The sequence below is a fragment of the Mustela putorius genome, unplaced genomic scaffold (genome assembly GCF_011764305.1).
Source record: "Mustela putorius furo isolate JIRA1106 unplaced genomic scaffold, ASM1176430v1.1 tig00000450_pilon_pilon_pilon, whole genome shotgun sequence".
NCBI classification, from domain to species: domain Eukaryota; kingdom Metazoa; phylum Chordata; class Mammalia; order Carnivora; family Mustelidae; genus Mustela; species Mustela putorius.
In genome coordinates, this window is record NW_025421385.1 from 16,444,328 (window position 1) to 16,469,851 (window position 25,524).

At 42.2% G+C, this 25,524-nt stretch overlaps 1 protein-coding gene across 1 annotated transcript; it reads right to left on the minus strand.

Moving 5' to 3' along the window:
• Positions 1-22,207: 22,207 nt before the first annotated feature.
• CALHM6 (calcium homeostasis modulator family member 6) lies at positions 22,208-24,988 on the minus strand. Its single transcript, XM_045080191.1, has 2 exons — positions 24,029-24,988; positions 22,208-22,703 (listed from the first exon to the last, which is right to left on the minus strand). Exons 1-2 carry the CDS (start codon positions 24,557-24,559, stop codon positions 22,281-22,283), a joined length of 954 nt encoding a protein of 317 aa, XP_044936126.1. The 5' UTR covers positions 24,560-24,988; the 3' UTR covers positions 22,208-22,280.
• Between the last annotated feature and the right edge of the window lie 536 nt (positions 24,989-25,524).

Consider the following 25,524-nt stretch of genomic DNA (forward strand, 5'->3'; position numbering starts at 1 on the left):
AACACTGTTTCCCTTCTTCTATTGGCAAACCTTAAGAAAGTATGATGTAGTAAGAAAATGTTCTATGGCCTGAATGTTTGCCTCCCACCACGCTTCATAGGTTGAAGCCCTAACTCCCAATGTGATGGTTTTTGGAGGTGGGACCTTTAGGATGTGATTGCAGTTAGATTAGGACGTAAGGGTGAGGCCCTCATCATGGGACTAATGCTCAGAAAAAGAAAAAGAGACACAAGATCTCTCTCTCCCCACTCTGTGTGATAATACAATAGGACAGCCACCGGTAAACCAAGGAGAGGGTCCTCACTAGACACTGAATCTGCTAGCATCTTGATCTTGACCATCCCAGCCTCCAGAACTGTGAGAAATAAATGTCTGCTGTCGTGTAAACCACCAAGCCTGTGGAGTTCAGATACAGCAGCCCGAATTGCCAAAGAGAGCCGGCTTCGAAAGTGTCTAATTCTATGTTAAAATGCTTACCAGTGCTTATCTTAAATTTCTCGATCCTGACTCCTCTCTTGCATTTCAGCTGACTGTTGATTCTAAGTCTCTCTCATTCTTCTCCAGTTCCTCTGTTTCATGCCCAAATTTTGTTATATGCAGGCTGTGTTCGGCACTTTGCTCAAAGTAGATGTTGTCCTGGGTAGTACCACCTGGCCCAGAAAACCTCTCCTCTCTACCCTCTTCATCCAACTGCTCCTATTCCCTACTCTGCCTACATGTCCCAGAGGCATATATTTGGTGCATCCCAAAGCCAGCGCATCATGTCCTCTCCCTCCATGTAAAACCTCTTTTCCCTCCAACACCCTACGTCCTAGATAAGCATCCCATTGTTAACACTAAAAGCCTCGTGTTAATTTCTGATTCCTCCTTCCCTCTTACACTTACATCTAATTTGTCACCACGCCCTGTTAATCCTACATCCTAAACTCCCTCTGATCTTTCTTTTCCTCTTAGTTCAGGACCTCATCTGTACTCTTTAAGCTGCTTCCTGATGTGATTTTTTCATGTCTATTTCTCTCCACTCTGGAATCAAGTGATCTCTACCATATACAAATCAGATACCACTGCAGCCACACTGCAAATCTCTGTTTTCCTGTCTATGGGATACAGCTTCTAGACCATACTATAGTCCTTACCCGTCAGGCGAAGTCTAGTTCCCCCTCCTACGTATGTCCACGATTCGGTAAAGACTATCCTAAATGGCCCATCTCCCCGCCCCATCCCCCAAACTGAGTGACTTGCCCACTAATTTCCGATCTCTTTAATCTTCTACATATCTCTACCCTATATGCTGAGTATTTTCTCACATGGCTTTTTCCCCCAGTTAGTCTGTGAGTTCTTCTTTGGCAAAGAGCACATCTTATGTATCTTGGTCTTGCAGCACCTGGCACAGTCCCTGACAACCAACACTTACTGAGATATTTTGAGTGGAAAATGTACTGAGTGAATTAGTGAGTGAATGGCTGAGGTGTTAACTTCTAGGTCTCACTGGCCCACTTTGGAAGATTGTTCTACATTTTGTCTTCTTTGTATGGCATTCTATTGCTAAGGTCAAGATTTTAGGGAAAGGCTTCCCAAAACACCAGTATAAAGCACATGGAATGTGTCTGTGAAGTTACAGACTCCTCCGGCCATGAGGATCGCTAGGGTCCCTACACTGATCGCTAGGGACTCTGCTTTGCTCAAGAAGGAGCCGATTAGGCAGGAGAACCAACTTCACTGCAGATTTGCTCTACGCCTGAATTTTCTGGCATGACCAGCGGCTCCACGACAAATAGGGTGAATGTTCCTTATTCTACTTGTCCTTTGGCTCCCTCAAGGGTTCATTTTCCTCAAGGCACATGTTCTAAAATTAAGAAACATAGGGGCTATAATAAAATGAAGGTGCACACATTCTCAAAACATATTTTATTGACCCTCATAGGTAAATTGAAGTAATCTTTAAAAACCCAAGTAAGAGTGCTCATTATATCACCCAGTCTTGCTAAATAATACCTCGCCTTCTCTAAACATCAGGTTCCTCTTTTCCCTACACACTACCACTGCCTTAGCTGTCATCCTTATCACCACAGCGGTGATCCTCTTGTCCTGCTCTCTCCTGAAAAGCCACCACTGTTTTCTTCCTTATGTTGTGTGTGAGTGGTATGGTAGTCATTTAGGATATTGTCATCTCTTTACAGATAGATGTTAAACAACTTTGGGAAAAAGACAACATATTTGTATTTTCTTTAAGTCACAAAAAATATTAAACATTGGCAAAACATTATAGATGTTTGCACAAGGTGATTAATTTGTGTTAACTTAAAAAAATGTCTGCCTGGAGGAGGCTGATCGAATAAACTAGAGTTTGTTGGAGTACTATACTGCTATCAAAAATGAGTAATATCTTTTTTATTGTATGGCATGATGACTTCTAGAATATATTGTTGCATTAGGCTTTTTGCTCAGCAGGGGGAGCCTGCTTCTCTCTCTGCCTGCCACTTCCCCTGCTTGTACTCTTTCTCTCTGACAAATAAATAAAATCTTTAAAAAAAAAAAACAATTTTTTTTTTGGTTCAGAATTTGATTTGGAAACTATCAATATAATGTATCTTAATTTTAAAAAATCCAGCTATGATACCAAAAACACAGGCAAAAATAGGAAAAAGATAGGCAAATTGTATTAAAAATTCTGTGCATCAGGGCTCCTGGGTGGTTCAGTTGGTTGAGCAACTGCCTTCAGCTCAGGTCATGATCCTAGAGTTACCAGATGGAGACCCGCATTGGGGTTGGGGGGGAGGTCCCTGTTCAGCAGGGGGCCTGCTTTTCTCCCTCTGCCCTTCCCCCATCATGCTCTCTCTCTATCATTCTTTGTCTCAAATAAATAAATAAAATCTTTAAAAAAAAATTCTGTGCATCAAAGGACACAGTGGTGAAAAGGTACCCTGTGAAGTAGTAGAAAATATTTTCAGATAATATATCTGATAACGGGCTAACATCCAGAATATGTAAAGAATTCCTCTCGTTCAGGGATGCCTGGGTGGCTCAGTTGGTTAAGTGGCTGCCTTCAGCTCAGGTCATGATCCCAGTGTCCCGGGATCGAGTCCCACGTCGGGTTTCTTGCTCAGCAGGGAGCCTGCTTCTCCCTCTGCCTCTGCCTGCCACTCTGCCTGTGCTTGCACGCTCTCTCTCCCTCTATCTCCCCAACAAATAAATAAATAAAATCTTAAAAAAAATTCCTACCATTCAACAATAAAAAACAAACAACTCAGTGAAAAAAAAAATGGGCAAATACCTTGAATGGTTTGATCATCAGGGTAACGCAAATTAAAACCACAATGAGATAACTATCTCATGCCTATTGGGATGGCTATTACCAAGAAACAAACAAAACAGATTTTTTTTTTAACCAATATGTTGAGGATATGGAGAAACTGGAATCCTTGTGTAGTGTTAGTGGGAATGGGAAATTGTGCAGCCTCCATGGAAAACAGTGTGGTCATTCCTCAAAAAGTTAAAAATTGGACTAAAAATATGATTCAGCAATTCCAATTCTGGGTATAGAGCCAAAAGAATAAAAAACAGAGTCTCAAAGAGAAGTCTGTACCCCCATGTTTACAGCAGTATTATTCACAATAACCAAAAAGTTGAAACAGCCCAAGTGTCCATCAAAGGCTAAATGAATACACAAAATCTGGTATATACTTATGATGGCATATTATTCAGCCTTAAAAAGGAAGAAAGTCCTGAAAGAAGCTACAACATGAATGAACCTTGAATACATTATGCTAACTAAAATAAGCCAGTCACAAAAAGATGGATACCGCGTGATTCCATTCCCATGAAACTCCTAGAGTAGTCAAACGCATAGAAACAGAAAATAGAACGGAGGTTACCAGCGGTTCAGGGAAAGGGGGTTGGGAAGTCATCGTTTAATGAGTATGGAGTTTCAGTTTTGCAAGATGCAGGTGGAGATGGACAGTGGTGATGATTGAAATACTTAGTACTACTAAAGTGGACACTTAAAAATGATTAAGGTGGTAAATTTTACATGGTATGTATTTTACCACAATTAACAATTTTTAAAATACTGAATCAAATGACTACAATAAAGAATTGATATTTTGGGCGTGCCTGAGTGGGTCAGTCAGTTAAGCATCTGCCTTCAGCCATGATCTCAGGGACCTAGGATGGAGCCCCCCAAATTGGGCTCCCTGCTCAGCGGAAGCCTGCTTCTCCCTCTCCCTCTGCCTGCCACTCCTCCTGCTTGTGCTCTCTCTCTCTGTCAAGTAAATGAATAAAACCTTAAAAAAATAACTGATATTTTAAAAAGACATTTAAGGAACAAGCCAATGTGGTATATGGACCTTATTTGAATTCCAATTTAAACAAATAATATCTTAGGAGCACTTGACTGGTAGCCAGAAGAGTGCGTGACTTTTGATCTCAGGGTCATGAGTGTGAGCCCTCTTTTGGGTGTAGAAATTACTAGAGCATAAACAAACTTTAAAAAAAAAAAAGAAGTAATACCTTTATAAGGGTTGTGGGAACTTAAATACAGACTGGATATTTAATGATATTAAGGAATTATTGTTTTTTAGGTATGATAAGGGTATGATGGATTTTCTTTGTTTGCTTTTTGGGGTGGTTTTTGTTCTAGTTTTTGTTTTAATTAAGAATTTGTTTTTTAGGGGTGTCTGGGTGGCTCAGTCAGTTGAGCATCTGCCTTTGGCTCAGGTCATGATCCCAGGGTCCTGGGATGGAGCGCGCATTGGGTTCCCTGCTCAGCGGGGAGTCTGCTCATCCCTCTGCCCCTCCCCCTGCATGCTCTCTCTCTCTCCCTCTCAAATAAATAAATAAAATCTTTTTTTAAAAAAGACTTTTTAAAAGCAGTTTTAGGCTCACAGCAAAACTGAGGGGGAAGGTGCAGAGCTTTCCCATTGACCAGCCCCCCCAACATACACGCATGCACAGCACCCCCCATTACTAACTTCTCCACCAGAGTGGTACGTTTGTAAGACTCAGGAACTTCTACTGACCCATCACAATCCCCCGGAGTCTGCGGTTCTCACTGTTCACACCCAGTGGTATACATCCTGTGGGTGTTTTAAGTACTCTTTTTCTCAGACATATATATTTACCGGTGGAATTGTATGACCTTCGGGATGTGCCTCAGAACAATCTGAGAACGGAGGGAAGTGCAACTGCCTGTCAGAACAATGTATTACTTATAACCCCCGGGAAATTTTACTAGTTACCAAGCGCATTTAGATACAGCCTTAAGAAAAACAGATACTGCCACAGGCCTCTGGGGGAGAGGATGATCTATGGCCTTGAAGCCCAGCAGCTGGGGATGCCCGGCTCGCTCAGGGCGGAAGGCCGCCTGCTTCATTTTCCCGTTATCTCCCCTTCCCCCGGGAGAGCACCTGTGGCTACTTAGCTAGGTCCTTTGAATGTGCTTGTTCAACTATAAACTTTATACTGCTTGTACAGATATATGCTGCCCTCCTTGTTTATCTACAAGGCATATGACTAATGTTTGACCTTCATTGACTCTTCTGTTGGTTACTGATTTTACTTAATAAAAGCCAGACTGTGGAGCTGCTCGGGGCAGCCGTCTTTCGACTGTGGTCCCCCGCTCCCAGTCTCTTGCCGCTGACTTGTTTTGTGCCTCATTCCTCTCCCGTTCGCCGACTGGCAGCGGCAGGGAAGTGTGTTGGAGGGTAGACAAGATGGTTATGCGTTGATAACTGTTGAAACTGACGTAGGGGTACAAGAGGCTTCCACACATTATTTTCTCTGTTTATGTTTATTTTTGATATTTTGGAGTAATAAACACTTTTTTAAAATGTTTACAGTTCTGAAATCTGCATTTAGAGTGATTCATTATACTATTCTCTTTGCCTCTGTGTTTATAAAATTTTCATAATACCAAGTCTAAAAAAAAAAATCCTTCACCAGGATGATCACCTCTACCCAATGGTATCCCCACTTTTCTTACTGCCTCTCCACTGTCTGCAGGGCCAAGTGTAAGTTCCCTGTGATGACACCCGAGGCCCTCCATGACCCGACCTCGGCTCTGCTTCCCAGTCCTTGCCTTCAGGGCAATGCAAAAGTAATTTGGTCCCTAAGTACATAGGGCTGTTGGTGCCTCTGACTTTTCATGTGGTCTTCCTTGTTCCTGCAATATTCTTCCCCTCCTCATACACCTGGGGAGCAATTCTTCTTCCAAAACCCTCATCAGGGCTCATGTTCTCGAAAAGCTTCCCTTCTCACCTCTCTCAACTCCTTAAATATCTGTGGCAGCTCTCTGGCAAATTATCACTCTCCCATTTCTCTGATGTGCACAGACATTAATCTTCACACAAATTTCACTACATTATAATTTTTTTATTATGGCGCTGCCCCCCCACTAGGTTATGATCATACCATGGATGCATGATAAATATTTATTAAATCAACCTGACTCCTGCTTCAAAAATTTCTGAGTGACATTGCAAAGAGAAGGAAAGGCTAAAATGAAAAAAACCTATTCAGTCACCAGAATGTTTTTTTCATACTCTAAATCAACAGAGAAAACAAAACAGTCACCAGAGCTAAAGAGGTCATTAAAGATTTTGTGTCATCTCAGGAAACAAACAAAATTCCTCTCTACAGCACACCATGATGGCTCCAGTCACAAAATTATTTTTAATCACTTCAGAAAACACAGGAAGATCTTAAGTGGAAGCTAACGTCATGTAGATATTCCTCTCAGGAGATTAAGAACCTTATTTGGAGGACCCCTGAAAGCGACTTGGGGTTTGTTGAAGATGGAAAGCGCCCATTAGGAACATTGGTAACATTTGTGGATTCTTGCCATACATTCTAATTGATCATTTTAGTGATTCTCTTGTTTCTCTTTTCTTTCTAAGTTTACTTTTTAAAAATGTATTCACACACGTCAAGGTCCAATGAGAATACAAACCATTTCCTGCCGCCTCTCCCTGACCTCCCCCCACTCCTGCCCTCCACTATTTCCTGAGTCACATCAGCACCTCCTTTCTATTCCTGTCAACCGATTCTTCTGGCACCTACCTTCTATTTTTTTATGTCATAGTCTTACATAGCTTTTCCTGATTTCTCAGCTGGAGGCACCATTTTTTATTTCCACATAGAAATAGAAGGCTTTCTCACACACCAGCCTTCATCCTAACCATGCATATAGGCCAACTTCCTGACCTGCATCCCTCCTATTATATGGGAACTGGTCTGAGAATGATATTCAGTGGTTCCACGCCATGACTGTGTAAACACGATAGACCACTGGACCATGCGGCATCCTAAGAGGAGATTTCCTTTCCTCCACAACTTTTGGTTTTCCCTGGAGTTCACAATAGAACTTTTTCATATTTTCTTAGCTTTCTCTCTGCTAATCACTAACCCTCAAATTTGTGACTTACATACATGTTCCCTCAATGTATTCAAATCCATTACGTTTTCTATCAATTTACCTTCTTAAAGAAGTCTCAAGCTTGGGCGCCTGGGTGGCTCAGTGGGTTAAAGCCTCTGCCTTCAGCTCAGGTCATGGTCCCAGGGTCCTGGGATCGAGACCCACATCAGGCTCTCTACTCCACGGGGAGCCTGCTTCCTCCTCTCTCTCTGCCTGCCTCTCTGCCTACTTGTGATCTCTCTCTCTCTGTGTTAAATAAATAAATTAAAAAAAAAAAAAAAGAAGTCTCAAGCCTTCTAATGTTGTCTTGCTGTTTAGCTATTACAGTCAGAGGGGAAAGTTACTCAAAATTTAAACTAAGATCTCGATATTGCTGAGAACTACACGTGGAAGGCTGGAGAGATGCTCACACCAGTCGGTAGCTGGTCATATGCAAACCTCATTTCCTTAACCCGTCAAAATTATGGATCTTTTTGCACATGAGTAGAGTACAAAACTCTCTTGAAAAATTGCCCCATGGCCAGCAGAAGAAAAGTCTATGACACTCAGGTAGAGGAAATGAGATGTCCTGTCACTTAGCAAAATTCAGGAGGGTGGACCTTAGTTAGAGTCAAGTGAGCAGATTTCAGTAGCCTTTACCTTGGAATAAATCACCTCATAACCTAGTGGCTTATGACAATGATGTATTATCCCACTGTCTCTGTGGGTCAGGAATTTAGGAACAGGGGTGCCTGGGTGGCTCAGTCAGTTAAGCCTCTGCCTTTAGCTCAGATCATGATCCCAGGGTCCTGGGATTGAGGCCCACATCAGGCTACTTGCTCAGCGGGAGCCTGCTTCCCCCTCCCGCTCTGTCTGCGACTCCCCCATGCTGTGCTCGCACTCTCTTTGACAAATAAATAAATAAAATCTTTAAAAATAATAACGGTAATTTAAGAGGAGCTCAGCTGGATGGTTCCTGTTCAGGGTTTCTCTCAAGGCTGCCATCAGGGTATCAGTTAAGTCCACTGTCATATGAAGCCTGCCAACAGCCGGAGGATTTAATTTCAAGACCATTTCAAGGCCACTCACGTGGCTATGGGCAAGAGGGTTTGGTTTGTCACCACATGGGCCTCCGCAGAAGCTGCTTCATCATCCTCACAGCCTGGAGTGAATTCATTAAGAGAGCCGTCCAGGAGAGAGAGAGAGCCAAGAGGCTGCAGCGCCTTTTATGGCCCATGCTCTGAATATGCATATCGTCCTCTCTGCTTTTTCTTATTCCTCAGAAACAAGTCATTAAGTCCAGCACAAAACCAAGGGAGGGAACTCATCTCTACCTCTTGAAGGAAGGCATTTTGCAGAATCTGTGGACATGTTTTAAAGCCACCGTACACTATTTGAAAGAGGTTGCAGTGATTTTCCAGGAAAATATTAAAACTCGTAATTTGCTAGAATTTTTATTTTTTCCTGTCTAATCCTTGATTAACCCATACAGGACTAATCTTGTTATGGAGGGACAAATTACCACCATTTATTTATATATATATATATATATATATATATATATATATATATACACACACACACACACACACATACATATACACATACATACATATATATGTATATATACATATATAGACATATTCATATATATATACATATATATATATTTTTTAAAGATTTTATTCTTTTATTTGACAGGCAGAGATCACAGGTAGGCAGAGAGGCAGGCAGAGAGAGAGGAAGGGAAGCAGGCTCCCCGCTGAGCAGAGAGCCTGATTCGGGCTTGATCCCAGGACCCTGGGATCATGACCTGAGCCGAAGGCAGAGGCTTTAACCCGCTGAGCCGCCCAGGTGGCCCTACCACCATTTTTTTAAAAGTAATCTCCACACCCAACATAGGCTCAACTCAACATTGAGATAAAGAATCAGCTACTCTATCAACTGAGCCAGCCAGGCACCCCTAAATTGCCATCATTTTTATCTTTTCCTTTTGCCATCATTTTAGGAATTCCCTTCTCGTCTATCTTCTATGGGATCTCTTGTTTCTCTGATCCTATGGTCACTGTTTCTTGGTGTAGTCCCTCTTCTGGAAGAGTGTATGCTCTAGCAGCTTCCTAATAAAAAGTGAATAGGAGATAAAGTTGTGAAAATATCATCCAACTTCCAGTTGTTTTTCAGAAGTTCAGTGTCACTTGATTTTCAATTCTTGGTCTGTAATTTCGCTCTGGGAAACTTTGGGGTCTTTTTATCCCCAATGTTCCAAAATTGCACCATGGTGCACCTCATTGTGGGTTTGTATCTTTTCACTTCTAGTTTCTTGATAGAATCTTCACGTAGAAATCCATTTCTTTCTGGGCATCTGGGTGGCTCAGTCAGCTAAGTGTCTGCCTTCAGCTCAGGTCAAGATCCTGGAGTTCCAGAATGGAACCCATGCTGGGCTCCCTGCTCAGCGGGGAGTCTGCTTCTCCTTCTGCCCTTCCCTGCTTGTGTTCTCTCTTGCATGCTCAGACTTGGTCCTAAATAAATAAAATCTTTAGGGGGAAAAAAAAAAAGAAAGAAATCCATGTTCTTCCATCTGGGGAAACACTGAATTATTTCTTTGATGATTTCTTATTTTACTCTACTTATTTCCTCTGTTTTCTCCTGGAATCTTAGTAGGATGATAGACCTTTGGACTAGTCTACTAATTTACTTTTCTCTCGTTCCCATCTCTTTATTGTAATCTTTGACTTCCTGGAAGATTTCCTACAAATACATCTTCCAATCTTTCTGAATTTTTAATTTCTGATATCATGCTAATCTCCAAGAACTCTTTTTTTCTCTAAATGCTTTTTAATACCATTCTATTCTCATTTCATACATGTAATGTCTCCTCATATCTCTAAAATCATTACGGTGGTTTTTTTTTTTTTTTTTTTTTTTTCTTAAAGATTTTATTTATTTATTTATTTATTTGACAGAGATCACAAGTAGGCAGAGAGGCAGGCAGAGAGAGAGAAGGAAGCAGGCTTCCCGCCGAGCAGAGAGCTCGATGTGGGGCTCCATCCTAGGACCCTGAGATCATCGCCTGAGCTGAAGGCAGAGCCTTAACCCAGTAAGCCACCCAGGCGCCACCCCTCACTTTTTTTTTTTTTAGAGATTTTATTTATTTATTTATTTGACAGAGAGAGAGAGAGAGATCACAAGGAAGCAGAGAGGCAGGCAGAGAGAGAGGGGGAAACAGGCTCCCTAATGAGCAGAGACTGACGTGGGGCTCAATCCCGGGACCCTAAGATCATGACCTGAGCTGGAGGCAGAGGCTTAACCCACTGAGCCACCCAGGCGCCCCATTATGGTAGTTTTTAAAAAGGTTTTCTTAAAAGTGTATAATTTTGGGGCACCTGGGGGGCTCAGTCGGTTGCGTGTCCTACTCTTGGTTTTGGCTTAGGTCATGATATTGGGGTCATGGGATCAGCCCCACATCAGATTCTGAGCTCAGCACGGAGTCTCCTAGTGCCACCGCCCACCCACCTCTCTCCCCTCCCCCACCCCGCCCCCCCTGCCGCCCTGCTGGCTCGCGCCTGCGCATATACTCTCTCACTCTCTCTCTCTAAAATAAATAATTTTTTAAAAGTGTGTAATTTTTCTGCTCTCTCCAAGTAGACTTTTATCTTTGTTTTGACTTCTGTCTTTCTTATTTCTTTCAAATCTCTGGAGATCCTTGGTTATCCACTCAAATTGGATAAAATATGAACTTTGATAGAGTTTGTAGATTATGGACTTCAACATAAGATAATAAGCTGGGGAATTTAAATGTGAATCTCAAAATGTGTTGTTTTATGGAAATCTCTTTTCTTGGGCAGCCAGATTTACTAGATCTGGCTCCTCTGATCTACTGTCCAGAGAATAAAGACCTGAATGCCAACATTCTGGGAGTCAGGTTGGGTAAGAAGGCTGGGAAAATAAAAATTTGGTATCTACATTTTAACTTAATTCCCATGTGTTCAATATAATGTCCCTGCCTTCAACTAGCCTAGCGTCCCTCAGTTCAGAAATCTTTTTGAAAAACCGTATCTAGAGCTTAAAATTCCCATCTTTTCCTAGGGTATAGAGAAGTGGTTGCCCAGCCACTTGGAATGGGGACAGAGATCTAAGATTGGCTGAAAGCTGGTTTTAGCCCCACCACCAGCCCCATTTCCAGGGGTGACAGATGCTGCTAATTCCTGGGCTTTTTAAAAGAGTCCCATGTACAAATCATTTCATTTCTTATCTCTCTCCACTTCTGGCTTGGGATTTAGAGTTCTCAGTTCCATTAGGAAAATTACCATTTACCGTCTGCTTTCCAACTTAAAAAGTGTGTCCCTTTCTCTTCTCCTGTTCTCTACTTGCTTTCTGAGGCAAAAAAAAAAAAATCCTTTGCTTTGTTTCATTGTGGTTGAACATGTACTTTCAAACGAACAGCTTTAACCAGAGTACCTTTTTCAGTTGTCTTTCACTGCCAATAACCCTAACCCTAACATGAATTCTAATAGATGTGAATTATTCGATCTCCAGTTGAAGTGGGAACATAGAGGAACTGGAATGAAGTTTTGGATTTTAAGAAAATAAAAGACTTTTATAGAAAGTTTCATTATGCATCTGCACGGAGAGGTAGGCAGTTGTTAGCTGGGATAAATGTGCTTATGACCCTGCAAAACTGTGGAATTCTGTTGGTATGAACAGTGGCAAACAGATTTAACGTTAAAGAATATGGACTCATTTTAAGCTAGTCTTAGATTACATATGAATTGAATAGGAACAATCATCTCATCAGGAAATCTTCAGCAGAGCTGGGAGCTGAGAAAGAGGTTAGGATTGTTTTGATTTTTGAGAGGAAAAACATCTGTTTTTGATTTTATGTACTGCCCTCTCTCCAAGTGCTTTTGGGGATCTTTAAAGATGCTTAGACACATGATGATCTAGTCTCTGTGAAATAAAGTATGGTTTAATGAATCCGGAATGTATCCATCTACTTGCTTGGCCATCGAAATAAGTTGCCCCACAGCCTGACCATGTCTCAGACTTGAGTTTATTCAGTTTGCTATTTTTGGATAGGCTGTGATATTTAAGAATATTATGAAAGAAGCCAAACAACGGTTGATTTTCCATCTGCCTCTGATTATCTGAGCTAATGTTTCCCAAACAGTGTTCTGTGGAACATCAGAAACCGAAATTGCTGGTGAGTACATCATTAAAGAAAAAAACAAAACAAAACAGAAACCAACTTCTGTCTTTTAAATTTTATTCCTTTACTATGTTTATTAGACATATTTATATAATTGCTTTTCTTATTCTATAATCTGCCTTTAAGAAATGCAGTGTCCTACAGAAAAGATTAGCAAATAATATGCGATCGCCTCATCTGGGAACATATTTTCCAGTACAGCAATGATAATGTATTTATCAAAGTGCAGATTTACTATCTATGGATATGTATCTTGTATCTTAAAATTTCAAGAAGCATTTGTCATATTTAAAACTTTTTTCATTTTTTTTAAGATTTCATTTATTTGTTTGACAGATAGAACACAAGTAGGCAGAGAGGCAGGCAGAGAGAGAGGGGGGGGGGAAGCAGGCTCCCTGCTGAGCAGAGAGCCCGATGTGGGGCTCAATCCCAGGACCCTGGAATCATGACCCGAGCCGAAGGCAGAGGCTTTAACCCTCTGAGCCATCCAGGTGCCCCTAAAAATTTTTCATCTTAATAAAATTTTTAAAAATATTTAAATCTTAATTGTTTTTATCAGTTTTGTTGCTGTTTGTGGGATTTGTAAGATGTTTTTTAAGTTCAGAAGGCAAAAAAATCCTGCTAGAAAGAGAAAACACAGTTACTGTAACACAGAGAGATACATGATGAATGCTACAGTGACTATGAGAGGTGCAGTCATAAGAGTTCAGAGAAAGAAGTTAGTGTGGACTGATGACATTGGGGAATGTTTTGAGTAGGAAGTTGATCTGAAAGAGGGCTTGAAAGACAGAAAGTACTGTTCGTGCTCTCACATGTCTCACTAGTATGCCAGGAATGCAAGGCTCTGACTGCTTTTTACCCAGGCCATTTCTCAGGGTGTGTTTGCAGCAAGCAATATTGAGAGATGAAATAATATCCTTCTTAGACAAGGAACATGCTTGATTACTACTTGCTCTAAAACGATGTTGCCCCAGCGCCCAGGTGGCTCAGTTGGTTAAGCATCCAACTCTTGATTTCAGCTCAGGTTGTGATCTCCAGGTCGTGGGATCAAGCCTCCCGATAGGCTCCACGCTCAGAGCGGAGTCTGCTGAGATTCTCTCTTTCCCTTTTCCTAAGGCCCTCCCCACTGCTCTCTTTCTCTCTCTAAAGTAAATAAATATTTTTTTTTAAATGGTGGTGTCCCAAGTTCTGTGTTCTCTCAAATAATACAATCCATTTGGTGTGATGGAATTTAGAGGCAACTAGATCATAAGGACAGAGCCCTCATGAAAGGGGTTAGTGCCGTTATAAAAGAGACCCAGAGAACTCCCTTGCTCTTTCTACCTTGTGAGAAGACAGCTATCTATGAACCGAGAAAGGAACACCCACCAGACACTGAGCTTGATGGTGTCTTAATCTTGGACTTCTCAGCCTCCAGAACTGTCAGAGATGTAGCCACCCAGGCTACACTACTTTGTCTCCAGTGACTGAGCTGTTAATCACAGTATTGTAAAGACTCCCACGTGTGGTAGGTATTCTCAATATATGTTTGGATGTTTCTCGAATGACTGAAAATGAATATACTAAGAAGTTGATGGTGAACATAAAGACATTGGCTGAGTGGAGCCCAAAACTTGACAAGGAGAATCGTTTAAAAATAACTCACAGAGTTTTATTTTTTAAATCTTTTTCCAAGGCTTTCAAAATCACACATATGTAATCATTTGGATTAGAAAAACCACAGGGGCGCCTGGGTGGCTCAGTGGGTTGGGCCGCTGCCTTCGGCTAGGTCATCTCGGAGTCACACATCGGGCTCTCTCTGCTCGGCAGAGACATCACTTGTGATTTCTCACTGTCAACGGATAAAATAAAAAAAAAAAAAAAAGTCATACCACACAAATCTATTGTCAACCAAAAATCTATTTCCTGGAGTAAATAAATACAGTCTTTAAAATATGACAAATTCAAAACTTATTTAACCTAAATTGAAAATCAATGAAATCCAAAAATTATCACCACTATTGTGCTACTGGCTCTATTTTTATTTTTTTATTTCTTAATGTAAATTGAAGTTAATTTACATACAGTGTAGTATTGGTTCCAGGAGCAGAATTTAGTGATACATCACTTACATATAACACCCAATGCTCATCCCAACAACTGGCCTCTTTAATGTTCATCACCCATTTAGCCCTTCCCCCACCCACCTCCCCTCCAACAACTCTAAGTTTGTTCTCTATGTTTAACAGTCTCTCATGGCTTGTTTCCCTCTCTGTTTTCATCTTATTTTATTTTTCCTTCCCTTCCTCTTTATTTATCTGTTTTGTTTCTTAAATTCCACATATGAATGAAATCATATCATATTTGTCTTTCTCTGACTGATTTCACTTAGCATAAAACACTTTAGTTCCATTCACATCACTGCAAATGGCAAGATTTCATTCATTTTGATGGCTAAGTTATATATATATGTACATATGTATGTACATGTATGTACATATAACTTCTTTATATCTATATAAAGAAGATGTAGCCATATCCATTACATGTGTGTGTGTGTGTGTGTGTAAAGAAGATGTGGTATACCATATGCATTCATCTGTCTATGGACATCTGGACTCTTTCCATAATTTGGCTATTGCTGATAGTGTTGCTATAAACATCAAGGTGTGGCTGCCCCTTCATATCAGCATTTTTGTTTCCTTTGGATTAATACCTACTAGTGCAATTGCTGGGTCATAGGGTGGTTCTATTTTTAACTTCCTGAGGAACCTCCACACTGTTTTCCAGAGTGACTACATAAGCTTGCATTCTCACCAACAGTATAAGAGGGTTCCCCATTCTCTGCATCCTCGCCAACACCTGTTGTTTCCTGAGTCAAGTTTTGCTACTCTGACTGGTGTGAGGTGGTATCTCATCACGGTTTTGACTTATATTCCCCTGATAATGAGTGATATTGGGCATTTTTTCATGTGTCTGTTGGCCATTTGTATGTCTTCTTTGGAGAAATGTCTGCTTATGTCTTCTGCCCATTTTTTCACTGGATTATTCTTGGGGTGTTGATTTTGATGAGTTCTTTATAGATTCTGGATACTAGGCCTTTTTCAGGTATGTTGTTTGCAAATATCTTCTCCCATTCTGCAGGTTGCCTTTTAGTTCTATTGATTGTTTCCTTCAATGTGCAGAAGACTTTATCTTGTTTTTTTAATTTAAATTAGTCAACATAGAGTGTACATCATTAGTTTCAGATGTAGAGTTCAGTAATTCATCAGGGGCATATAATACTCAGTGCTCATCACATCATGTGCCTTCCTTAATGCCTGTCAGAAACGGGCATTTCTTGATGATCCCTCAATGGTTCATTTTTGCTTTTGTTTCCCTTGCCTGCCTCTCAGTGTACTTGTAATTTCTCTCTGTCAAATAAATAAATAAAATCTTTAAAAAAAAAAAAATCCTCACACTGGCCCAAAGTGACCTTTATGTGACCTGCCCCCACCCCCTCAACTCTCTGACCTCATGGTCTTCTTCTGTCCCCTAGCTCAATACTTAGGCCCACTAACTCCTTAAACTCCTCCTCCAAGGCTCGGCTCAAAAGTGACTACTCAGTGAGGACAGCAGCTCTCAGAACTCCAGCGTTTCTAATGGCTCTTAGAGTATTCTTTCTCTGTGTTTTTTTTTCCCCCTACAGTCTTCTTTCTCTTTGGTACATTCAATTATTTGCTTATTTGTTATCCTTACTATTTGCTACCTCTCTCTTCCCTTAGAATGTAAGCTTCACAAAGTCAGGGTCTTTGCTCTTGGTCCGCTGATGTATTCCAAGTGTCAAGAACATGCCCAGAACAAAGCAAGCACTCAATAAATATTTGGTAGTCTACGTGTATAAATAACAATGATATCACATAAATAAATGGGAAAAAGACAATCCAAAAAGGAAAAAATAATGTGCAAAAGCCCTAAATAGGCATTTTGTGTAAGAGGGTATCCAAATGATTGGGAGATCTAGGAAAAGATACCAAAAAGCTTTAATGGTTAGGAAGATACAGAGGCGAGAAACAGTGGGAACTCTCTTAATAGTGTAGATTGGTACACCTTAGGGCAAACATTTGACATTATCTAGCAAACTGAAGTATGTCTACACAAACTGAAGCGACACTTGCACACGTATACTAGAGTTCAAAACTTCACCCCAATATTGCTTGTAAGATCCAGAAACTGAGAACAAATCGAATGTTCATCAGTGGTTAAATGGACAACTGGATTGGGGTACATTCATGTAGTAGAATACTATCCAACAATCAAAGTAAATAAGTTGTTCTAAATGGACTATGGGTGAATCCATCAAATAAAAGCGAAAAAGGTGACAAAAATTCTCAGGGAAATGATTAGAGAATGTTTTCATTCATATAAAGTTCAAAAACAGATACATTAATTTAGGAATGAACACATAGATGGTAAAACTATAAATAAAAGTAAGTAAATGATTGCCATCCCCACCACCACCACACACATACCACTTTTAGGCAGGGAGAGTTAAGACTGTAGAGTGACACTTGGAGCAGGTGTTTTCTGGGGTGCTGGAGGTGTACCCTTTCTTTCCGCTCTGCAGTGGTTAGATAGATGTTTCCTGTGTAATTATCCTGTGAAATGTACACAAATGTTTCATCTACTCTTCTCTATGTTGGATATCCACAATTTTTTAAATGACAATAAATTGCCAAATCTTAGAGAAATTTCTTTCATTTGGAACTTTTAATGTTTTCTTCCTTGTGGCAAAGGATCTTGACAGACCATATCCCTTTTTTGACTCGGTTCTCTTGCCTTAGATAAGAATGTCATATAATCAATTCCACTGTCTTTACATTGCAATTCACAAGAGAGATTTCGTAAGGAGGCAATGAAGAGGAAGAGAGAGAAGACGGTCAACTCAAGGCTGAGCTTTCAGGGCAGACCCAGTGTCTGACACATGCAGCCACTCTGTGGGAGTCTGCCCCGATGAAACAGGCAGGGGCAGCTGAGGCTGGCGCTGACTCAGGGAGCATTTCTCCATCTTTTGTTTCGGGAAGAGTTTTTTACAATAGACACCTGGTAGATAAGGTGTTGTGAAACTTGGGGGTTTCGAGATGTCTTCCAGCCAGAGATGTTTGTGTAGGGGGCTAAGTCTATCTGCTGATGCTCCCTCAGGACTTACTTCTTTAGTCAGTTTGTAGAGCACTGATGTATCTACATGGCTTTGAACAGAGCAAAGAGACCATGCCTCATCTTATGATGCTCTGTAAATTGTATCATCTTGCCGAATCCAGCACAGCACGGAATCATCCATGCTGTGACTGAATTTTTTCTGAAGTTGAGTCTTCAGGGCAGCAGGAAACCAAGGTGATTCTAAAGAATCATTTGGCAAGCCAGCAAATAAATGCAGTTGGCCCTGGAGCAGTATAGATGGGAACAGCACAAGTCCACTTATATGTGGAATTTTTTTGATACAGAACATTACTGTAAATATACTTTTTCTTCCTTACAACTTTCAAAACATTTTCTTTTCTCTAGATTATTTTATTGTAAGAATACAGTAAATAATACATAGAACATATAAAATACATAGTTACGTGATCATTAATGCTTCTAGTCAACAATAGGTGAGTAGTAAAGTTTGGGGGGAGTCAAAAGTTATACATGGACTTTTGACTGTGTGGGCATCAGTTCTAAGCCCCAGTTGTTCAAGGATCAACTGTATGCACCACCTGTAGAAATGCTTGTGGGCCCGTGATGAGTCTATATGGGAACAAGGCTCCCAGGAGTAGTGTGTCCTACCAAACAGTGGTGACCATGTTCCCACCATGAATTAACTGCTATGTCCTGATATCACTGTTTATTCAAAGTGGTCTCAGCTATCTACAGTTGCCAGGATCCTGAATGGGATGAAAAATATTAAGGGTCACTAAGGACATCTGCATCTTTCTGCACATGAGAGCATGTGGGTTAAAAAAGGAAAAACCTGGCCCAGGAATAAAAACACCAAGTGACCACTTTGAACCATGTGATCCAGAGAGGCTCAGTTCCCTAGTTATAGTTCTGCCTTCCACTGACGGTATGACCTTGGACTAGTACTACAACCACTCCAACCTTCAATTCTTCCACTTGGAAGTGTCAGTCATGTGTTTCACGGGTATCCCACAAACTTGTGAAAATGAAATGAAGAGAGACATACTAAACTTCCTTTTGACTGCAGGACTTACATATTTGTAAGCCTTTAATCTTTTAATCTTTTTTGGATCTTAATCTTTTAATCTTTTAATTTAATCTTTTTATATCTTAATCTTTTTAACCTTTTCTAATTATACAGTTAACATTTATCATTCACTACCAAAAAAAAAAAAATGAGGTTTAAAGAAAAAAATCTTCTGCCTCATTAGTAGTCTTTTTTTTTAAAGATTTTTATTTATTTATTTGATAGACAGAGAGAGATCACAAGTAGGCAGAGAGGCAGGCAGAGAGAGAGGGGGAAGCAGGCTCCCCGCTGAGCAGAGAGCCCGATGTGGGGCTCGATCCCAGGACCCTGAGATCATGACCTGAGCTGAAGGCAGAGGCTTAAACCACTGAGCCACCCAGGCGCCCTGCCTCATTAGTAGTCTTGAGAACTGACCAAATTTGACAAATTTATATATACTTTATATATCTACTTTATTTGAATGTGTGTGTATGCGTATTTTTTAACAAAAAAGGGATCATATCCTACTAATCAGTACAATACCATGCAGCAACTTTTAATGAGAGGAACTGTTCCATACGGACATAGAACAAGGATACTTTATGTGACAAAGTTGCAGAACCATTTAGAATACAACAATATTTGTGTAGACACAGAGTTCATGGCTTCCTCTGGTAAAAATATGTTGCAAATGAGTGAAGTATTTTTTACTTCACACAGCTCTCTACCATTATCATTTCTTCTCTTAACCATATATACTTTAACAATAATTAATAATTAATAATGTGCAAGATAAAGTGCTGCATAAGTCAGCCAAAAGGAGACTATGCCATTGAAGTTGAAAGGAAAATAGCAGACCAGGGGCGGGGGGAACACTGAGAGAGAAGATTATACCAAAGAAATGGGAAAATGAAATAAAAGAAGCAAAGTAAAAGTAAGCATGTTACAATTTTCAAAACTACTCATTGGGGAATAGAAAGAAACTGATCATGCAGTTTCCGCCATCAACTTTCTTGTAATACATGGTACAGCAAGAAGATACTCAGTTCTGCTGACTAGTTCTTTTTAATGACCCTGTGCAACAAAGGCAAGTAGAGGCCAACACAGATCTGCTGAGAGTAAGAAGGCCTAAGTAGGGCCGGTGCTCAACTCTTTCCCAATTTTCACGTCTTTTTTTTTTTTCTTTTTAAGATTTTATTTATTTGACAGAGAGACACAGCGAGAAAGGAAAGAAGCAGGGGGAGTGGGAGAGGGAGAAGCAGACTCTCCACTGAGCAGAGAGCCTGATGTGGGGCTTGATCCCAGGACCCTAGGATCATGATCTGAGCTGAAGGCAGCTGCTTAACGACTGAGCCACCCAGGTGCCCTCATGCCTTATAAAATATACAAAACAGCCATAAATTTGGGGGATGTGCATAAATGACAATCTATTTTCCCCTGGTATTTTCAAGCAACAGAATTTTATCTATAGACGCCCTTGCTTTCAATAAATCTTTGTATCCTCTCCAACAATAAAGCCTGTATGTCTATGTTCAAAATCTACTTTGAACCTCTCTACGTCTGTTTTCATCACCAGCAACCCAGTTCAAGTTCACTCCCACCTCTTTTCACGGCAGTGGTGCTCTGACCAGTCTCTCCATTTCCATGTTGGCTCTTCCTATCCCCCACCATAACTTTCCCACAAGAATATCAGAACAATCTTCCTAAAATGCTCATGGCATGAAAACTAAACTCCTTTGCACGACTTCAAGGAGCTACATGACCTGTCCCTTGCTTTGCCTCTTCCAGTCACCTTTAAGGCTTCCAGCTGCGCTAAGATTTTTCTCACCTCTGTCCTTGCCATGCTATTCTACAAACAGAAATGCTCTGCTGTTTTTCCGGTTTCAGTTTCTCACAGATTTCTTCAGTCTCCTCCCGTCCTCTAAATCTGGTCATAACCTGTATTTCTACATTTATTTGTATGGTAAATGTTTTATCGGGCTTCTGTACTATGTCAAAGAGGCGTCATGACTCTACAGGGGTTCATAACACTATCCTCTCTACTCTTGTGTATATTTGAAATTTTCCATTATAAAATCCTTTAAGAATACATGAAACAAGATGGCCTCGGGAGGGAGACAAACCATAAAAGACTCTTAATGTCACAAAACAAACTGAAGGTGGGGGGGAGGGGTGGGGGAGGGAGAGGGTGGTGGGGTTATGGACATTGGGGAGGGTATGTGCTATGGTGAGTGCTGTGAAGTGTGTAAACCTGGCGATTCACAGACCTGTACCCCTGGGGATAAAAATATATGTTTACAAAAAATAAAAAAGTAAAAAAAAAAAGAAGTTGGAATTGGAAAAAAAAAACACACTGGATTTCACAGACACAATTTCACACACACACAAAGGCAAAATAGCTCATTAATAATTCTCAAGATTGATGATATGTTGAAATGATAGTATTTTGGCTATCTTGGGTTAAATCAATAAATCACTAAATTAAATAAATAAATAAATAATAAATAAATAAATAAATAAAATCCTTTAAAATTTTCCCTTGGATCCTGCAAGTGAAAACCAACAGTTTTGCTTGCAATTATCCTAGTTTTCCATGTTTTGTATTTTTTAAATTTTATTTTCCTTTTCATGATGATTTTTTGGGTTTTTGTTTAGTAACCACCACAAAATGCCAGTATTTTTTTTTAAGAGAATTTATTTATTTGTTTGACAGAGAGAGATCACAGGTAGACAGAGAGGCAGGCAGAGAGAGAGGAAAGGAAGCAGGCTCCCTGCTGAGCAGAGAGCCCGATGCGGGGCTCGATCCCAGGACTCTGGGATCACGACCCGAGCCGAAGGCAGAGGCTTTAACCCACTGAACCACTCAGGCACCCCAAATGCCAGTATTTTAATGTTCTAAACAAGGTGTAATCTACAAGACAGTGAATTTGAGGGGCACCTGGGTGGCTCAGTGGGTTAAGCCACTGCTTTCGGCCCAGGTCATGATCCCAGGGTCCTGGGGTCGAGCCCCGAGTCGGGCTCTCTGCTCAGCAGGGAGCCGTCTTCCTCCCTCTCTCTCTGCCTGCCTCTGCCTACTTGTGATCTCTGTCAAATAAATAAATAAAATATTTTTTTAAAAATCATTAAAAAAAAAAAGACAGTGAATTTGAAGTTAACATCAGATAACCTAAAAGAAAGGTCAGAAGTTCGTTTGTTCTTTCAGTTTCTGCTACTGAAGTCTTTTATTTGACTTCATTATTATTCAGTGAAAGGGACCCTAGACCAGGGATATAAAATTTCTGACCTAGCTCCAGTCTGTCATTTTGAGTGAGTCACCAGACTTTGCTTCCTTTTTTATAATTAATATAAGAAATAGGTAAAGTACTAATTTTTCATTTGATTTAAAATTGTTTCCACAATTTGAAAAATCTAAAAAAGAGCAGTCATACACGATACCAAAGCTTTTTATTTTTTAATGAAGTGAAAACTCAAAAGAACTTTCCCTATATTCATTCATAGGGTCATAACTCGGCAGCAGTGTTCATACCGGGTGTATCTACAAAGCCAAGAATGGGAATCACTACATCTCCTTCGTTAGATCTGATACTCTGACTCTTCTCTTTTCTGTTGACATATTTGTGCAACATGCTGTAGTACTGGTCCTTTGGATTGAAAGTATACAGTGAGGAAATTTGCTGCCAGTCTTTGACACTGGGGGTGTTGTACTGCTTTGGATGCGTGCATTCAAAGAAACATTTAATATTCTCTTTGGCCAGTTCTGTTGCATGCTCTGTGGCCTGACTTTTAAGGATCTGCTGCTCCTGTTCCAAATAGATTTTCCAGAATTTCAGCTGCAGGAAACTAACTGGAGATAGGCATCGGGAGACAGATGTAAAGATCAGAAGGAAGATGATGACAACTGCTATCAGGATCCAGCCCAGAACCTGAGGGAAAAAAAAACACAAAAAATCCCAGCAATTTAGCCACATTTATTATATATATATATATATATATATATATATATATATATATTCCTTTTTAAAAAGATTTTATTTATTTATTTGAGAGAGAGTGTGTGTGTGCACGCACACGCGCGCGAGAGAGAGAGCAAGCACGCTCAGGAGCAGGGGGTAGGGCCAGAGGGAGAAGGAGAGGGGGAAGCAGACTCCTGGCTGAGAAGGGAGCCCACCCAGGGCTCCATCCCGGGACCCTGGGATCATGACAGGAGCCAAAGGCAGATGCTTCACCGACTGAGTCACCCAGGCGCCCCCAAATTTTAAAATTCCTACCTAGAGTTTGAACTACTCACAGTGATTATGATGATCAAGCAACAGTTTTAGGTCTTAGTCTCCCTCTCTTTTTTAAAAATCTATTTATGAGAGAGAGAGACAGATTCTCTGTGGAGCCGAAGTCCGAGGTGGGGCTCAATCCCTAGACCCTAGGATCCTGACCCGAGCAGAGGGCAAAAGATTAACCCACTGAGCCACTCAGGCGCCCCAGGTCTTGGTCTCTTAAGAAGTGGCAATAACTCCCAAAACCCTCGGTAGAACTGCTTGACAAATCATTTTCCAAGTCAGGTCCAAGGCCCAGAGAATTCACTATGCTAGAATTCAAAACGTGGAATTTTGACAAATCCAAAGAAACAAGCATTCCTGTTCAAGAACCTCTTAGCTTGGGGCGCCTCAGTGGGTTAAGCCTCTGCCTTCGGCTCAGGTCATGATCTCGGGGTCCGGGGATTGAGCCCCGCATCGGGAGCTCAGCGAGAAGCCTGCTTCCTCCTCTCTCTCTCTGCCTGCCTCTCTGCCTGCTTGTGGTCTCTCTGTCAAATAAATAAATAAAATCCTTTTAAAAGAAGAGAGAAGAAGGGAGGAGCAGGAGGAAGGAGGAGGAAGGAAGAAGAAGAAGAAGAAGAACCACCTCTGAGCTTTACATGTCCAGAAGCACCGTGGGGTGGTGGCTTTAGAGCCAGGTCAACCCATTTTATTGTAACAATTCGGCCTTCTTCTGGCTGGACGAACAACGCGACCTGCGCAGGCGCATCAAGAAGATAAGGTAGGACTGGAGGTCAAGGGCCCGGCGCAGGTGCCTGCCATTGTCCGTGCGCCTTCCGTCCTTCTCACTCGCGCCACGGGAACAGTCGCCCTTCTCTTCTGTCCTCCGGGGCCCGGGGTCTGGAGCCAGCCGCCCCCCCCCCACCCCGCAACCCCGCTCGCCCCTCACCCCGGCCCTCTCCCATCCTCCCGACCGTGGCCCGCGGCCGGCGCCTGACCTGCGACTGGGCCTTGAGCTCCTTCAGCAGGTCCTGCACGTCGGCCGCCTGCGCGGGGCTGCAGGGCGCCAGCGGCAGCCGGGCCTCGCAGCTGGGGTCGCGGCCGCGGCACAGGCGCCGCGCCAGGGGGCCGCTCCCGGAGGCGGCGCACTCGTAGAAGGCGCCCCCGAGCAGCGCCACCGACACCCAGGTGAGCGGCGCGACGGCGGCGGTGGCGCTGAGCTGCGCGAACACCAGGACGGCCCGCCGCGCCGCGCCGCAGCCCCCCGAGCGGGCGCCGCGCGCGCAGCAGCCGGTCAGCAGGCGCCAGGTGCGCGCGTTGAGCACGTAGCCCAGCAGGAAGAGGGCGAGCGCGGGCACCAGCAGGAAGACCAGGCCGTAGGGCAGGTTCCAGGTGGCGCTGCAGGGACACTGGAATACCGCGGTGGAGAACACGCGCTCGCCGCCCGCCGTCAGGAGGGTCACCAGGCCGTAGCCCAGCGTGCTGTGATGCTTGAGGTGCAGGTCCAGCACCGCCCGGAACTTATCCATGGGCCGCCTGCCCCCCGCGGGCGCCGTGCACAGGCCTCTCAGCGTCTGCCTCTTCGGGGCCCCCCCGCTCCTGCAAACGGTTTGGGTGGGCTGAGGTCGAGGGCTTTCCACTCTGCTCGGCAGCAGCTTCCGGACTGGGGAGAAGGGCTTCTTGGGCCTCTGTGAGCTTTCGCTTTCTTATTTCAAGCCGGCCAAGTCTGGCTGATACACCCTTGACCTCTCAGGATCCCTGGTTTGGCTGATTCCATGGTTACCTTTGTTTCTACCCAACGGACAAGAAACCAGGGGACTTTCCTTACCCTTCCTGATTCGATGCAGCTACCCAAAGAAAAGAGAACAAAATTCTACTTGCATAAACGCAGAATGCCAGATTGTCCCCCATTACAGCCCCCTTCCTTCTAAGCCGGCTCTCAGACCCAAACCATTACAAAAAAAAACTAGTCAGTTACAGGAAACATTACTCAAGGACAAACTTCTGGTTCCTCTTTCATAAGCTAAATCACAACAAAGCCTAGCTCAAGTTCTAGTACTTCCATGATCTGGCCCCTCCTGTTCCGCTCCTGGACAGAATCACTGGCCTCATTCACATCTTGACTATTGTCACCTCTGATCTCCCACAGGGCATTAGACTAAACCTATTGGACTGAGTTCTGCCTTTTTATAACCCCCAGGTACGTCCTAACACTGTTAGTACCTGGAGGGCAGAGCTACATCCCACTACCCCTGCCTGGCCCCAAACCACCATTCTGTAGCATTTTGAGGAAAAGCGATTCTCTCTGTGTGAGTCCAAACTGTCATGCAGCACAGTTAGGCCCCCTTCTCTGAGATGAAACCAGATCCTGCCTGTAAACTTGCAGCAAAGCTCCGTATTTGAGGCACGTCATTTCTGCTTTATTCCTACATCTCAAAAAAATATATATTTTTTTTCTTCTCTTGTCCCTCAGTTGACCCTGCCCCTCTTACTG